This window comes from Stenella coeruleoalba, assembly GCF_951394435.1.
Source record: "Stenella coeruleoalba genome assembly, chromosome: 4".
Classification (NCBI taxonomy): Eukaryota; Metazoa; Chordata; class Mammalia; order Artiodactyla; family Delphinidae; genus Stenella; species Stenella coeruleoalba.
The window spans coordinates 133,050,329-133,066,863 of NC_137149.1; the positions used below are offsets into that span (position 1 = coordinate 133,050,329).

The 16,535-nt window shown below is 38.6% G+C and overlaps 1 protein-coding gene across 1 annotated transcript; it reads left to right on the top strand.

Annotated features, from left to right (window-relative positions):
* Positions 1 to 792: 792 nt before the first annotated feature.
* ADH4 (alcohol dehydrogenase 4 (class II), pi polypeptide) lies at positions 793 to 16,053 on the top strand (the record flags this gene model as incomplete). Its single annotated transcript, XM_079920728.1, is given in 10 exon segments — positions 793 to 861; positions 3,958 to 4,059; positions 5,039 to 5,096; positions 5,099 to 5,179; positions 6,709 to 6,796; positions 8,504 to 8,735; positions 11,327 to 11,587; positions 15,048 to 15,090; positions 15,093 to 15,182; positions 15,674 to 16,053. Coding segments are annotated over 10 exon segments (1,167 nt in total). The 3' UTR covers positions 15,817 to 16,053.
* Between the last annotated feature and the right edge of the window lie 482 nt (positions 16,054 to 16,535).

Sequence of the window (16,535 nt, forward strand, 5' to 3'; positions counted from 1 at the left end):
ACCCACCCACAAGCGAAAGACCCAAAATTCCTCCTATTTTATTACTTACACTAATATAATTCTTATTTGTCTATACGTCTTCCACCTAAGCTCTAACCAGAACCCTTGCCCTACGTTACCACCCACACCATTAAGGCATTTTCCCCATACCAATCTGAAACTTTCGTTTTCCCTTGGCCAATTGTCACAAACTGTAGCCAGATCCTAAAATAACACTTTTTCAGGAGAGGAATCAACATGGCAGAGTAGGAGGACACGGAGCTCACTGTCCCAGAAAAACACATCAAAAATACATCTACACGTGGAGCAATTCTCATTGAAAACTGGAGACTGGCGAACAGACCCTTGTACAGCCAAGGCTGTACGAAAGACCCACACAGAATCAGGTAGGAAGGGAAGAGAAGTGGTCAGGTCAGGACCTGCACATCTAGGAGGGGACACAGAAGAGGGGGAGGATTACATGGGTTCAGAGATCCTCCCTGGGGATTGAGCCGTGCGAGCCACATATCGGGCACCCCAGCTTGCGGGGGGTAAATCCCCTTGGCTGGTTTGAAAACCAGTGGGACTGACAGTGGAGCTGTAAGAAACCTAGACTATGCTCATGAAGAATGTGTGCACACACTTGCTCACTCCTGAAACAAGGCAGAGGAAGCACAATGAGATTGTCTGGGACTCTGACAAGTTCCCTACAACTGCCCCAGCACGCGCCCCAGCCTGAGCCCCAGCCCGAGCCAAGTGTCCGCTCCAGGCCCTCTTGTTCCACGGCACAGCTCCACACTAGCGCAAGGGCTGATGGAATCAGGGGAGTGCACAGTTGTGCAGGATGGAGCCGACTCGGACCCAACATGGCATCATAACAGGGTGAGAGTGGCCATTGCTGGCGCCCATGGAAACAGCAGATCTAGAACTCTGACTGGGTCCAGGACTGCCACAGCCCATTCCCTGACCCATGCTGAACGTCCACACCAGCCTCTCTTGCTCAAGCACTGCTCCCCTCTGGGGCGAGGGTGCAGGTGCTGGGAGGGGGCAAAGCACACAATTAGAGGGATTGGAACCAGCTCAGATCCGACCCTTACAGCTTTTGCTCCAGCAACTAAGGACCTGACCCCCACTCCCAAAAAAGTCCTGTTGGCCACTGAGCAGTAGAGAAGCCCCAGCTCACACCTGGCTCTGGCACTAGCCCCTCTATCTCCAGCCCCACCTCCTACCAAGGTGATAGCTGCCAGCACACCCTGGGGGAAGATATGACTCAGGCTCATGTCAGATACAGCTCTCCCTGCAAAGCCACTGGGCACACACAGACTGTATAGGGATGTTTCCACACAAGCACACCAGAATAGGTAACTGTTTCACACAATATCATAGAGACAAGAAAGTTAAGCAAAATGAAAAGAAAGAAAGTTAAGCAAAATGAAAAGACAGAGGAATTTATTTCAAATGAAAGAACAAGAGAAAACCCCTGAAAAAGCAATTAATGAAACAGAAATAATTTACCAGATAAAGAGTTCAAAGCATTTGTAATAAGAATGCTAACTGAATTCAGGAAAAGAATCAATGAACATAATGAGAATTTTAACAAGGAACTAGAAAATATAAAAGGAACCAGTCATAACTGAATACAATAACTGAAATAACTGCGCGTCCGGAGCCTGTGCTCCGCAACGGGAGAGGCCACAACAGTGAGAGGTCCGTGTACCGCAAAAAAAAAAAAAAAGAAAAGTGTAACAGAGCAACTTAAATATTCAATAATAAAATATTAGTTAAAGTCTGGAGGAGATAATAGAATACTATGGCTTTTTACCAACAGGATCAGAAGTATTTCAATATTTTAACAATTGGCATCACCTTAATAGGGTATGTTAGCTGCATATAAGCCCTGAATTTTCCCTAAGGAAAAGCACAAGTACAACAGGATATACAGGAAAAGACTTGTTATGCAATTCTGATTCATCACAAAACAGAAAATGGATGAAAAAAAATGTGGTCAATTCATACAATGGAATACTCTACGGTAATGAAAATAAACAAAGTACAGCCACAGGCAATGTGGATGCATCTCACAAAAATAGAGTTGAGAGGGAAAAAAAGACATGAAAGAACACATACACTATGACTCCATTTGTATAAAGCTTTTAATCAGTAAAACTAAACTATATTGTGTAGAGAAGCATAAATCATAAAAGAAATGCAAGGAAATTATTATTAGGATTGTGAAAGAGAAGGATGGATATAGGAGGGATTCTGGGTCAGTGGAAATGTCCTTCACTTTATAATTATTTGTTAACTTATCTAATAGGTTTAATGACCTTTACTCTGTTATCTTATATTTTGCAATAAAAAAAGAAAAAAACAAGTAAACAGAAATCCCCAAATAGTTGGAAGCAATGAGGGTTTGCAGCTGAAATATGACACCGCAAATGATGATGTGGAAAGAGATGGGCAAAGTTGCAGATTACAGCAACAAAAAAGGAGAGAAAATAATTGGAGAATAGAAGAGCAGAAATGGTATTTATTCAAAGACAATTCTACACAGGACACAGAGCACCCTGGATAGAAGAAGAAGAACTTAAATCAGAAAGAAACTTCCAAGGCAAGTTTCCCAAAGAAAATGGGCACCAAGGGCAAAGTAAGCAAATATACTGTTTCTTTGTTCAATTCTTGTTTTGTGTGTGTGTCTTTATACAGTTGCTAAAAGAAGCGTCCTTGGGAATTACTCTCAGAAAGCAGCAGTTTAAAGTTGATCAAAAGCTAAGTCCTCATCAACAGATGTACGGATGAAGAAGATGTGGTATATATATACTCATATAGGTACTTTCCTGGTGGTGCAGTGGTTGAGAATCCACCTGCCAATGCAGGGGACATGGGTTCGAGCCCTGGTCTGGGAAGATCCCACATGCCTCGGAGCAACTAAGCCCGTGAGCCACAACTACTGAGCCTGTGCGCTAGAGCCCGTGAGCCACAACTACTGAAGCCCGCGTACCTAGAGGCCGTGCTCCACAACAAGAGAAGCCACCGCAATGAGAAGTCCCCGCACCGCAACAAAGAGTAGCTCCCGCTTGCCGCAACTAGAGAAAGCCTGCACACAGCAACGAAGACCCAACGCAGCCAAAAATAAATAAATAAATAAATAAATATATATATATATATATATACACACACACACACGTACATACACACTCACAATGAAATATTACTCAGTCATAAAAAAGAATGAAATCTTGCCATTTGTGACAAGATCGGTAGACCTCGAGGGTATTAAGCTAAGTGAAGTAAGTCATACAGAGAAAGACAAATATTGTATGATTTCACTTATATGTGGACTCTAAAAAGCAAAAACAGATGAACAAACATAACAAAACAGAAACAAAATCATAGATACAGAGAACAGGTGATTGCCCAGGGTGTGGGGGTGGGGAGTTGGGAAGATGAGAGAAATAAGTGAGGGAAATTAAGGGATACAAACTACTAGGGCTTATAGCTCTAGCAAATTCTCAGGTGATGTCAATAACTGCTGGTGGCAGGGAGGTCCACATTTTGAGCAGCGAAGATGTAAAACACATCTGCTCTAGCAATAAGGATTCAGGTAATGCAGAGCTGATAACAAATGGTTCGATCAACAAACACATATTGGTCATCTACCATGCCCAAATCCTATAAATTTATCCTCTTTATTCTGGAGAGAAAAAAATCAAGGCTTTATAATAGGGTAAACTTTAATACACCTGTTCTTTTTGAAAATTAAAAGTGCAATGACTACAATGTAGAATTTGACTTCTTATTTTCAATTAAGGTCCCTTGTCTTTAGAATAATATAATTATATATAACATCCAGCCACAAACTCCAAAACTCTCTTTCATAAAATAATAGTATCAACATGTTCGTTCCATGATATTCTTTCTTTCTCTCTCCTTCTCTCTTCCTCCCTCCTATCCTTTCCCCCTCTCCCTCTTTCTCAGGTTATTAAATGCAAAGCAGCTATCGCCTGGAAAGCAAACAAGCCCCTCAGTGTTGAAGAGGTTGAGGGAGCTTCCCTCAACGCTCATGAAGTTCGAATTCAGGTGTGTGTGAACTTTCCCAGGGCGGGACAGGCAAGACACCAAATGCAGACTTGGCTTTGGTCAGGTCAAGCCTATGTAGTATAACTGGGAGTCCCAGGAGTTTTCACTATGGGGGAATTACATATTTAGGTTCACAATAAAAACAGGTATTATCCCCAGGAGGGGTAAATTGTAAGAATCAGACAAAGGAATTCATTTTAGATTAGAATTAGGTAGGTTTTCTTTTTGTTTTCCAGTTGCCAGTTATTGAAAAGTGTTATTAAAAGAAAGATTGAGAGTTTGGTTCAAAACAAGGAAAGATCTGATGCTAAGGGTCCTGGGTGCCCAGAGGAGGGGACAGAAGTGAGACAGCAGGGAGAAGACATGGCACTGAGCAGAGAGGGATCACAGGCGACAAGTTGAGTCAATTTCTCCATTTTCTCCGCAGCTGACCTGGCTTATATTTTTCCTCAGGATCACCAACCACAGTAAGAGTTGATGCATGAGAATGAATGAGTTATCCTCATGAACAGAATCCTGAAAAATAATACTGGGACACTTCGTAATTAATTAAGACAATTCCTTATTTGATATCTCTCTTTTAACTATAGAAGTTTTATTACCTCTATTGTATTTCATGTCGTTTCAACAAAATTTGAACAAGCCCTCGAAACCTGTGTTCCCCCTCCACTCCCTCTAACAGAGTTTAACTTTTCTGTTACCTTTGATTTCTCCTCTCCTAGAGACAGTGACTGCCAATTCTCTCTCTTTGTGTGATTTTTTCAGTGACAGTGAAAGGAAGAAAATAAAGATGCATTAAGAGGAAAGACTATATCGCAACATATTTTTAATTGTTCTTTTTTTTTCAAAATGCAATTCTTTTATTGAGCTCAATGAGTGTTGTTAAGTTTCAAGGTGTCATTGGGCCTAAAATTATCCTCCTAACAACCCCAATGATATAATTACAGAAACAGGAGTCAAGTCTGCGGTTGCTTTGTAGATAATCGCCACCACCTTGTGCCATACTGATGCCCATGTCATCCATCCTCAATTTGAGGGGCTTTTTTCCCAGTGATCCTTGGCCATGAGGCTGCAGGAATCGTGGAAAGTGTTGGGCCAAGAGTGACCAACTTCAAACCAGGTATTTAAATTTCTGATTCCAATTAAATGGAAATGTCAGGATATTTCAGGGATAATTCCTGATACAGTCCTGGCTTTGCATGCTATAATTGATCTCTGTTTACATAAGGGGACCATCTTTTCCAAAGCAAAACTGAAGCACACAGTCTATCAGAGTCTAGCAATGAGACACAATATTTCCAATCAGAGCTGCCTAGGGACTTCCCTGGCAGTCCAGTGGTTAAGACTCCACACTTCCACTGCAGGGGGTGCAAGTTCGATCCCTGGTCTGGGAAATGAAAAAAAAAAGAACTGTCTAATAAAATCTGCGAAATACAGTCACTTTATTTACATATAGCACTGCGAAACTGTCCTATGATGCAAAGCTACAAGGTGAGCTTACACTGAGCTTCCAAGGGGGAACAGATGACAATTTAAAACAACCTCCTCTAAATAAAACAGAAAACTATTTTAATATTATAAAGAATTTAAAGAATGATGACTTATAGGTAGCTTAAGCGAGAAATATTATGCATATGTCAATGTTAGCTTAAATGTCTTCTTGGAAGTTTGTAAGATAAACATGTGTATGAAGCATGCCAATAGTCGAATTATTTACTTTACATTTTGTAACAGATCCATCAAATACTGCAATATGAGCTATGCAATTGTCACTTATCAGACAGGATGAACCGTATCATTCTTTCTTCCTTTAATGAGGATGCTCCAAACTGAGAAGTATATTAGTATCTTTCCATTCAAAACAAGATTATAGAAACAAATTGCTCTCCAAAATTTGGCATCCACAAACAAGTCTGGCCAATGTACTCCCAGCTCTACCACTTACTGGCTGTGTGACCTTAACCAGTTAAGTCACTTTTCTGTGACTCAGCTCAGATTTCCATTTTCTAACGGGGACAATAACAGTACCCATCTCAAAGGGTTGTCCTGAGAATTAAATGAGATAATACATGCAAGCCGTTAGAATGGTGACTGACACATACTAAATGTTGAACAAATGTTAATTATCATTATTGGACCTTGGTCATCAGAGGATAGAAATCATTATTGAAATTGAATAAAAAGTAGAAAATGTAGAATTTGAGAGTGAACTAAATGAAACATGAAGATGGCATATAGTTTACTCTCCATATCTAGCCTATTGCCCACCTCCCCTATTACATAAGGATGTTCTGTTCCATGCAGGATGTTTAGAAATGTAATAAATAAAGTCCTTATGTAATAAATAATAGTCATAATGCAGAGTGTTGCAATGACAGCAGAGTCTCACAAAGGACTCTGCACCTGATGGTATAATACAGATGTGTTGCTTGACTGCCCAGCAGAGAGAAAACGAAAAAGAAAAAAGACAGTATATACAATACTTGGGAGAATCAGCAATCTTGCAGGTTAATAAAATACTGTAGCCACATATACTTCCTACTGAACATAAAATGTATACCATAAAGAATGGTGTTTTCCACCGATTCACCTGGTAGAAACTATAAGTAACATCTTAGGCATCATCTAACACATGGCCTTCTTTTCTAGGTGACAAAGTAATTCCACTCTACACACCTCAATGTGGAAAATGCAAGTTCTGTCTGAGTTCACACACAAATTTTTGTGGAAAAATCAAGTAAGCTCTATAAACTATTAGTAAGAGTATAAATTGTTACAAATATTTTGGGCAGTACATTGGCATACCTAAATGGAGTTGAAGAAGTGGATACTTTGTACCCACCAATTCTAGATGTGTACAAGAAACTTGTAAAATCACCCAAACAGACATGCACCATAATGATCATTGCAACACTGTAATAACAAGCAATTGAAAATAGGGCAAATGTCCTTCAATAAGAAATAGATTAACAAATTGCTATGTAGTAACACAATGGAATTACTATATAACAATGAGAATGGCTAAACTTGCTCTAAATATACTATATAACAATGAGAATGGCTAAACTTGCTCTAAATGTATCAACATAGAATAATCTCACACATATAATGTTAAGGGAAAGAAGCAAGTTTCTCACAGATAAATTTAGTCATATACAATAACAATACCATATATTGTTTATGGTTCATGTGTATGTAGTAAAGGGAATGATAAATGCCACATTCAGAATAATAGCTACTTCTACAGAGGATGAGAGAGGAATGCAATGAGTCACAGTAATTTATTCCAAGACCACATAGATGTAAGTCCTGGAGCTAGATTTTGAACCTAGGCAGTCTGGCTCCAGAGTCAAAATTTTTAATTGCCTTATTCTCTACTGAGACTATAGAAAGATCTGTTTATGCTTAATTCTAATTGAAACTAGTTATTTTAGAAGCTAAAATTTTACTCCTCTTACATAGATTACTGTGCCTCAATTTCCTCATCTATAAAATGGGGACAATAATAATGCCTACTTCACAGGGTTTTGCAGATATTCAAAGAATGAACACACCCTTTTGCAAACCTTTAATAATAGATTTTGACAATGACCATCAATTCTCTCTAACGTCACAAAAATAGAGATAAGGTATTATATGCCTCCAGATGAAAATACACAACACTATTTTAGCAATATTCCTACAAAAACATAAAACCTGAATCAGATCAAGCATTTAGATCAAAAATACTAGTTTAGAGGAAATACAGTGATGGAGAAACATGTTAAACCAGATTACAAGAGTGTAATCAGAAAAATCTAGAGTGAAGAAAATTCTGGAGGCCAAATGACTGTTTCTTCAACAAATAAATGGCAGGGAAAAAACAAGGGGTGGGGTGAGAACCTATAAATTAAAAGAGACTTAAGAGACATATCAACCAAATGCAATGTGTGGAACTAAAAGAATCTTTATCTTTTAGAGACACATACTGAAATATTTACAGATGAAATAGCGATGTCTAGGATTTACTTCAAAATAGTCCAAAGTGGGGAGGATAGGTGCTGGTGTTGGGGAAGCAGGTAGGTAATAGATGAAACTAGATCAGTCATGAATTGATAATTGCCAAAGCTTGGAGATGGTTACATGAGGATTCATTTTGCTATTCTTTCTACTTTTATATGTGCTTGAGTTTTCCATAATACAATTTTTTAAAGAAATACATGTAAAGCCCTTAAAAGAGTTTCTGGCACATAAGAAGTATACAGTCAAAAGTGTACTATTATTATCATTATTACCTTTAGACCAATTCTGACTATATATTTAGGTGAAAATTCTCAAGCCGTTTTTTTTCAATTTTTCCATCTAATAAAATTATCATAACGAATACATAACGCCTAATTTTTTTCTTCAGGAAAGTAATCAGTGGTCCATCTACTTTCTCTTTTTTTGTATCTTTTTCCCCTAGGCATTTCAAAACTCCTATGGGTGATCAAAAATTAATGGAAGACAAAACTAGCAGGTTTACCTGCAGAGGAAGACCAATTTACCATTTCATGGGAACCAGTACCTTCAGTCAGTACACTGTACTGTCAGATGTTAACCTTGCCAAAGTTGATGATGATGCCAGTTTAGAGAGAGTTTGTCTGCTTGGATGTGCATTTTCAACTGGCTATGGTGCTGTAGTCAACATTGCCAAGGTAAAATACTTAATCACCAGGTTGTGTAAAATAGACATTACTAGGAGGCAGCATGATAAAGCAACCAGATTTATCTTCAAAACCTGGCTCTGCTGTTTATTACCTCTGTGATTTTAGGCAAGTTATTTAACCTCTCTATTCCCATCTCTCTACCATAATATCTACTACAAATAGTTGTGGGGATAATTAAATCATATTACATATGTAAGACATCTGGCCCAGAGGCTAGCATATAGCTGGCACCCAGTTCATGTTCTTTTCCTTTACTCGTATGTTAGATTATAGACTGTCCCTGATTTAAACACAGCCTGATAAATATGTCCCCTAAATGCGAATGCTCGTCCTGGGGCAGCAGACCCAGTCAAGAGACAACAGAAACCTCCACCCATCTCCATAGAGCTACCCTACTTTCTCCCTGACACAGCAGATTCTTCTCTCTCAAACTGTAGTAATTCATCTCTGCTTCTCACCCTGTGCCTTTGTGGCTTCAGGGGAAGGTCTCAGATGGCAGCCCTGATGATGGTAAGATGCATCCCTGGAATTCCATGTTAGAATTTAGCTTTTACAAAGCTCTTCAACTGAGAGATTAGAGAGATGTCAATATCACTTGGACGCTTCAAACAACCTCCTTATTGGAACCTCCTTGACATCAATCTTTTCCCCTTGACTCTAAACTGCAAAATGCAACCAGAGTGATCTTCCTAAACAAAAAATCTAAAGTTTTTATTCCCCTTTATTATTCCTCTTTTCCTTCAATATGCTGTAGTCATTCTTTCTCCTTCTTCCTTTTGTGGCTCACTGTTCCCCTGGGCCTGACCCTCAGTCTCTGGGCTCTGGACTGCGCCTCTGGACTTTTCACACCTGGCTCCCACCAACACTGCCTGGAAAGCTCCCCCGCTTCTTCTGGCTGACTCCATTTATTTATCCCTTCCTGTTGGAAGCCGACTCCCCCCTCCCAGGCATGCATGAGGTATCCCTCCCTCCCACTTTCCCCTAAAGTTTCTGTATTTAACCCTGTCTTCCTTCTTATCACACTATGAAGAAATTTCCCATTTATTTCTCCTTCCTATTAGATGATTTGCTCTGTAAGGGCAAGAATTCTCTCTTGTTCATTGTGATAGCTCCAGAGCCTAGCCCTGTGCCTGGCACATAATACGAGCTTGATAATTTTTCAGCAAATGAATGAATAAAGCCAGGTTCATGTGAAACACCTAGAACGCCTTGGTGAGGCTTGGTCCTCAGCCTTGCAATCCAAATATTCTTTTTTATCAGATTCCTTAGAGTTGTTCAGTGCCAAGGAAACAAAGTCAAACTAACCAAAATAAGAGGCTGATCTAGTAGCCAGAATATCGAGATATGACTTTTCGTTGAGAATTACATCAGCCATAGGAATGCTACTCTTGGCTCCTAGTGTATTATCTCCCTCTAAAAGTTCATTCATTCATTTATTCATTAACAAAAATGTAAAACTATATGGGAGGTCAAACTACAATCGGAAGGCTCCTGGAGGAAGGGTGTTGCTAGTTGGGTGGAGTTCAGAGCTGATGTGACCCTCCAGTCAAGGCGTAGTTTCCTCGAGATAACACTGGAGACACAGGGAAAAATTACTGCTCTTTGCCACCACACCCCACCCCGCCCTTTTCTGGACTCCATGCTGACTGTCACCTTGTACTGTTCTAGTCTTTCTTCAGGGATATTAACACTAGAGATTCAGCCACAGTTTTCTTTTAAATCTAGTCAGAACTTACCTAAACTCCCAGAATCTGCTCTTCCTGCTACTGAGGAATAGCTAAACCACCTCATGCTCAAAGAAGAGAAATAAATCTGATAGGAACAAGTTAAGAGAAGTGAAGTGTCAGCAATTCTAGTCAAAAGGCAAGAGCTTTAATAATGTTTAATTTACTTCTGGGAAGAAAAGTGATGCAAAAACTCTGATTAATTATTGAGGACCACTCCCCCAGTATCACCAGAACTCCGGGTTCTTTTTAACCTATTTGTATCCTTTACTGCCAAATTAATCACATTTCATAGAGATCTTTGGAAGCATAAAAATGTTTTTATGTGTTGTCTGCAGATAGATAATCAGTGTATATATGTCAGTGCTACTCTCTCACTTTGATCTATTTTAAAAAGAAACCAATAAACCCATTAAAATGTGTGGGCTTCAGTTTTTGTTCTCATAACACCAAAGGGAAAAGGAAGACAAGAGAATGATTTTCACTTGGGTTTGTTCGTTTTGAGCTGAATCTCTAATGGCCTTCAAGTGTTTCTGCAGATTTAGCCAGTGATTCATCCATTTTCATGTTGGCAAATTGCCCCCATTTAGCTATATCATTTAGTTTTATGACAGGCAGTCTTTATTTATATGGTCCTGCCCCCACCTCACTCGGTCCCTATTTTACAAAGTGGGACCAGGGACTTCTGGTGGTCCAGTGGTTAAGACTCTGTGCTTCCCATGCAGAGGGCACGCATTCTATCCCTGATCAGGGAACTAAGATCCCGCATGCAGCACGGAGTGGTCAAGAAAAAAAAAAAAAAAAAAAGTGGGACCAGCTGCTTGAGAAGTTAATGTATAATTTTCTTGCCTGCAGGTCACACCTGGTTCTACATGTGCCACCTTTGGCCTAGGAGGTGTCGGTCTTTCAGCTGTAATCGGTTATAAAGCAGCAGAAGCTTCCAGAATCATAGTTATTGACATCAAAAGTGAGAAGTTTACAAAGGCCAGAGCCCTTGGAGCCACCAACTGCCTCAATCCTGGAGACCTAGATAAACCCATTCAGGAGGTCATTGTTGAAATGACCAATGGAGGTGTGGATTTTGCCTTTGAGTGTGTAGGTGGAGCTAAAATCATGGTGTGTATATTTTTTATAGTAGGATATAATAAATATTGCTTATTAACATTTATAATATGTGCATCTTAATATACTTATTAAATTTTAATATTTATATACATGTATAAGTTATGTTTAAGAATAGTTATTAATACTATATTAGATATCATTATATGTTACATACATATAATTAATTTTTACTTATTAATAAATATTAATAATTACTATTTAATATTAATGTGTTATTAATATTTGTTTATTCTTTCACATGAAAGTCAGCAAAAAATTAAGAGAAAACTTAGAAATAAAAACTTTCAAAGAATTGTGCCTATGAGAAGTGAGGAAAAAAAACAGAAAAGGCAGATTTAGAGGAGGGAATAGACAGGGTGAATGGAGTCACCCCTAACAGCCAGAGGTATCCACTCTCATCTTAAAGTAGAGCAAGGAGATGTTAGCAACCTACAAACAAGCCAGTTCTGTCCATCAGATCTCAATAATCAGGCTGCAGAATTAGGTCCAAATTACATATGTGAAATTTTCAATTAAAAAAGTCAACAAGCTGCAAAATTAAAAACTCAATCTTTTTTTCCTAAACACTACAATTTTGTATCATTCAGATTTCTTCCCTCTCAGGACAGGAAAGGAGGGCCCTTCTGAGTGCAGGGCCCTGGGCAACTGCACTGGTTGCAGGCCCACATAGCCAGTCCTGTCTGTTCTGCTCCAGAAAATGGGGTAAAGAGCCAACTGCACAGGCAACATAGGGAGAAGTTAGCCTCCAGAGCACGCAGCCTTAGTCTCCAGCAAATATTCACCTAATGCATCTTTGCTCAAAGCCACTAGGTAGAGTTTTGTTTTGTTTTTTTTAACAAGATGACCAAAGAATTCATCAGCTAACTTTTCTGCCAATGGAGGCTTCTTAGTTCATTAGTGAGAGCTGTGAAGTAGTTATGACACTATTCCCTTTTATTTACCCCTTCACTCAGCCTGGCTCCTAAAACTCTCCTCTAGAGAGGGTACACAGAATGAAATTCTGTACTTCAACCTCCCAGGAGCAGGCTTTGGCAATTTTCCCCTCGGTTCTTACCTGACACAACATGATATGACAAAAGAGAATGGAGACTGGGAAGGCTGCCCTTCCTGGGTCTTTCCTCTTAGAATGGCTTCATTATAATAGTGCAACTGCTTAAAAGAGGATCTGGCAGGTAATAAGCACTCGATAAATGGTAGCTATTACTGACATTCGTGCAGTGAGGACCCCTTGTACTGCACTGCTTCCCTGCATCCAAAGCTTCAGGCCTTGCTTTTTCAATTGTCCTTGGCACCTGTGGCCTTCAATGTGCCACATCCCTCCCTCCACTTCCCACAGCTCATATGTTTCACAAACACTGAAATTCAGCCCACTTATTTTTCTAGTATAGAGATTCTCAAAACTGGCTATACTTCAGAAGTACCTGGGGAGTTGTTGTTTTCCAGTATCAGTGAATTGACCCATACCCAGGATATTCTCATGCATTGGTTCTCAAGCTGAGAACCACTGATCCAAAACTTGGCAGGTTCTATTATTAACTTATTTATTACACCAAGAAACGTATTTTAAATTATGGAATAGAATTACACTAGAGAACCCAGATAAAAAGAGATGGGTTTAATCACAAAAAGATGGGCTAACTACCCTTCCACCAAAAGCTTCCATAACTAGGGAAAGCTTAATTTCTACGTTGTGGAGGAGATTCCAGTAATGGGAATGAACTTAATTTCAATGACCACTAATGCTCTAAAGCAGTCTAAAGAACCCAACAGAACAATTAGAAATTTACAGTAATGGACAATTTTATAAGATTTTGAGAATTAAAAATTCTCATCAAAAGTTATCCGAGGCTACCAAATAAAACCCTGTATTTGCATATAATACCCATTTAACTAAGTTATAATTATGGAGGTTAATTCCCTGCTTGGAGCAAAGCTCAGAAATGTAGAGAAGGGCAATAGGAAAAACATTAAATTAAAAAAAAACAAACAAACCAGGAGTAATGTAGGCAGCTACCTTAAGGTTGCAAGCAGTGCCTGTGCTCTTTACCTCTCTCTGTGGATCTCTCTGTACAATATACATTAAACAAAAATATTTCTGCCATATAAGAAGTATAGAAACTAGAAGAGTTGCTATTTAGAAATGTTAGAAATTCTCAAAACTATAAATACATATTCAAATAAAGATTTCAAAACACATTCTAAAAGTTCTAGGTCATTGCATTGCCCATCCCTGGTAAGACAGACAGAGAGAAGAGGGAAAGAGTTTACTGTACTTCAGATTGCTTCTTTCATATAATGATCAGTGATGAACAGGAATGGTATTCCTATTGGGACTTCTGTAGAAGTAAAAGTTGCCTCAACAGGTGAGAACAAAGTTAACCACTGGCTATGGCAAACAATATGGGATAAGTTTATATTTTTCTTGTATAATATTAGTCTCAAAAGATTTTAAATGTTCAACTATAACATAGGGCTTCTATGTGGAATGGCCATCCACAAGTTTATATCTTTCTTAAACTTATTTACATTTTCAATCTTGGCATTTTTATATTAACTCCAAACCTGCAGTAGGTTAAGATAATATTTTCTCTTTCTCTCATGCAAAGATCAATGCAAATCCCCTGGGCCCCTGTCTTCCATGTAGTGATTCAGCAATCAAGGAAGTTCAAATTTGTGGCTTTACAATCTCAACAAGAGGTCCTCTTGGTTGTTAGAGTAGAAGGGACAGCTGGCGGGATGTACACTGGCTTTTCTATTTTGGCTAGGAAACAGCACACGTCACTCCTGCCCATAGCCCAGAACTAGTCATATGACTCTACTTAACTGCAAGAGAGCTAAAAAATATAGGGAAGCAGACGAAATGTTTGACGAGCAGCAGCCACTGTTATTTTCTGTTTAACCATCTTGCCTTCTGTTTTAAATAGCATTTCTTTTAAATTATCCTACATTGAGATCTGCTAAGTTTACAGTATATGCCTCATTTTTAGACTCTAGTGAATACTTATTCACCCTCTGTTCGTGACTTAATTTTGATCCTTTGTCCCTGGAATTGCAAATATCTTCATATATACCATTGTACCTGGTCAAAAACTTGTTGACTAGAGTTTATAATATCTTCTATAGATCTTTCTTTACCTTCATGTATGCATATTTTTCTTGATATACAATGAGATGCATTCTGGGTTCAGCATAAGTGTGGTATTAAACAGAGTAAAATATGTTTGGTTTCTTTTCAATATCTTTTTTGATGACATTCAAAATTTTATTGGATATTCTATCTGAAACAGAACACTGGTGCCTCAAGTCTCAATCTACAATATTACAACCTCATTAGCCATTATCTTTTATGCAGAGTTGTGTAAAATTTCCCTAAACTATTGTACAAACCCACATTGGAATTCATGTTCTACTTTTCTACTTACTCAGCTAATCTTTTTGTTTGACCTTCCAGAGAGCAGCCCTTGACAGCATAACAGTAGGTTGGGGAGTATGTACATCACTGGAGTAAACGTTGGTGACAACGGATTGAGTGTTTCTGCAGTGGAGCTAATAATGGGCCGTACTCTAAATGGAACAAGCTTTGGTGGTCAGTTTTTTTTTTCTTTTAATTTTCTTCATAGTAGTACTCAAATTATCATAATTAGGATCATTGAAAGGAAAGGAAAATAATTTATTTTTTAAATATTGAGTGCCTAGAACATATCTGAAGACTACCTGAAAGCTATTTATTCTATTAGTTACTTGAAAGTAAACAGAGTTTCTTTATAGAAGGATAACTATAATTTGCAAATTGAAATTCAGTTTGCATTAAAATAGACCAACATAGGGGAACAAAAGGTAGACAGTGATCAAATTGAGATACCTCCTTATCTAGAATTAGAAAATAATCTTGAATTTTTCTTTTGAAGAAAAAAAATTTAATAGATAGAAGTACAAAAAATTAAACATAGCAGGGGGATAAGCTATTTGAAGCAACCCAAATCTGACCTGATAATTTCATTCATTCGACAAACACTGGTTAAACTACCTTTTCATGTCAAGCACCATGTCTTTATTTGGTATTTTGGCCAATTACAGATTGGAAAGGTATCGATTCTGTCCCAAAGCTGGCTGCTGACTACAAGAATAAGAAATTCGATCTGGATGCACTGGCGTCCCATACCCTTGCTTTTGACAAAGTTAATGAGGCATTTGACGTAATGTACCAAAGAAAAAGGTAAATTACCAAAGAGATGAGTGAGCAGTTTGAAAAACCTTTATGATGATTCTATTTTCATTTGATGTTGAAAACTAACCAGTGTGTCTTTTCTGACACTTTCCACATCATCAGAAGTACTCAATGTCCTTAAAAGATTAAATAGTGGCCATTTGCAAAAAAGAAAACTTCTTACTCTATTTCCATAATGTACATGGACATACACTGTTCCAACATAGAGTGGTGATATAAACTGACACATATTTTCCCCTTCACAAATTGTTAACTCAGTTGGGGCTGCTCCATAGCAAGAGAGGTTTCTAGAGTATAATGTCAGGTTCAATATAGTACAATATGGCCCTGAGTCTGGAATCACTGTGGTCTGCGACTGACACAGAATGCCCACTCCAGGCCCTTCATTATCAGACTCAGGTGAAAACCATGGAGATGTGAGTAGTGAGTGGCAGGTAACAGATACTAAAAGGGTTCCCCAACTGCCTCATTCTCTTGCTTTGTCATGGTTGTCTTACAAGTGATTCAAGTCTACAATTTTAGCTACATTGTGCTCTCTTGGCATAGACCCTGAGAAATGATTTATAAAAATGTCCCAATCAGGGGATCCCTGGTAATTGGGGAGTGGGTAAGACTAGGATCAATGATTTTGGTTAAAATAATCAACCACAGTGTTGATCAACAGAAGCGAAGGCCAAAACACCAGGAACAGTGTTACACAGAAGAGATGCA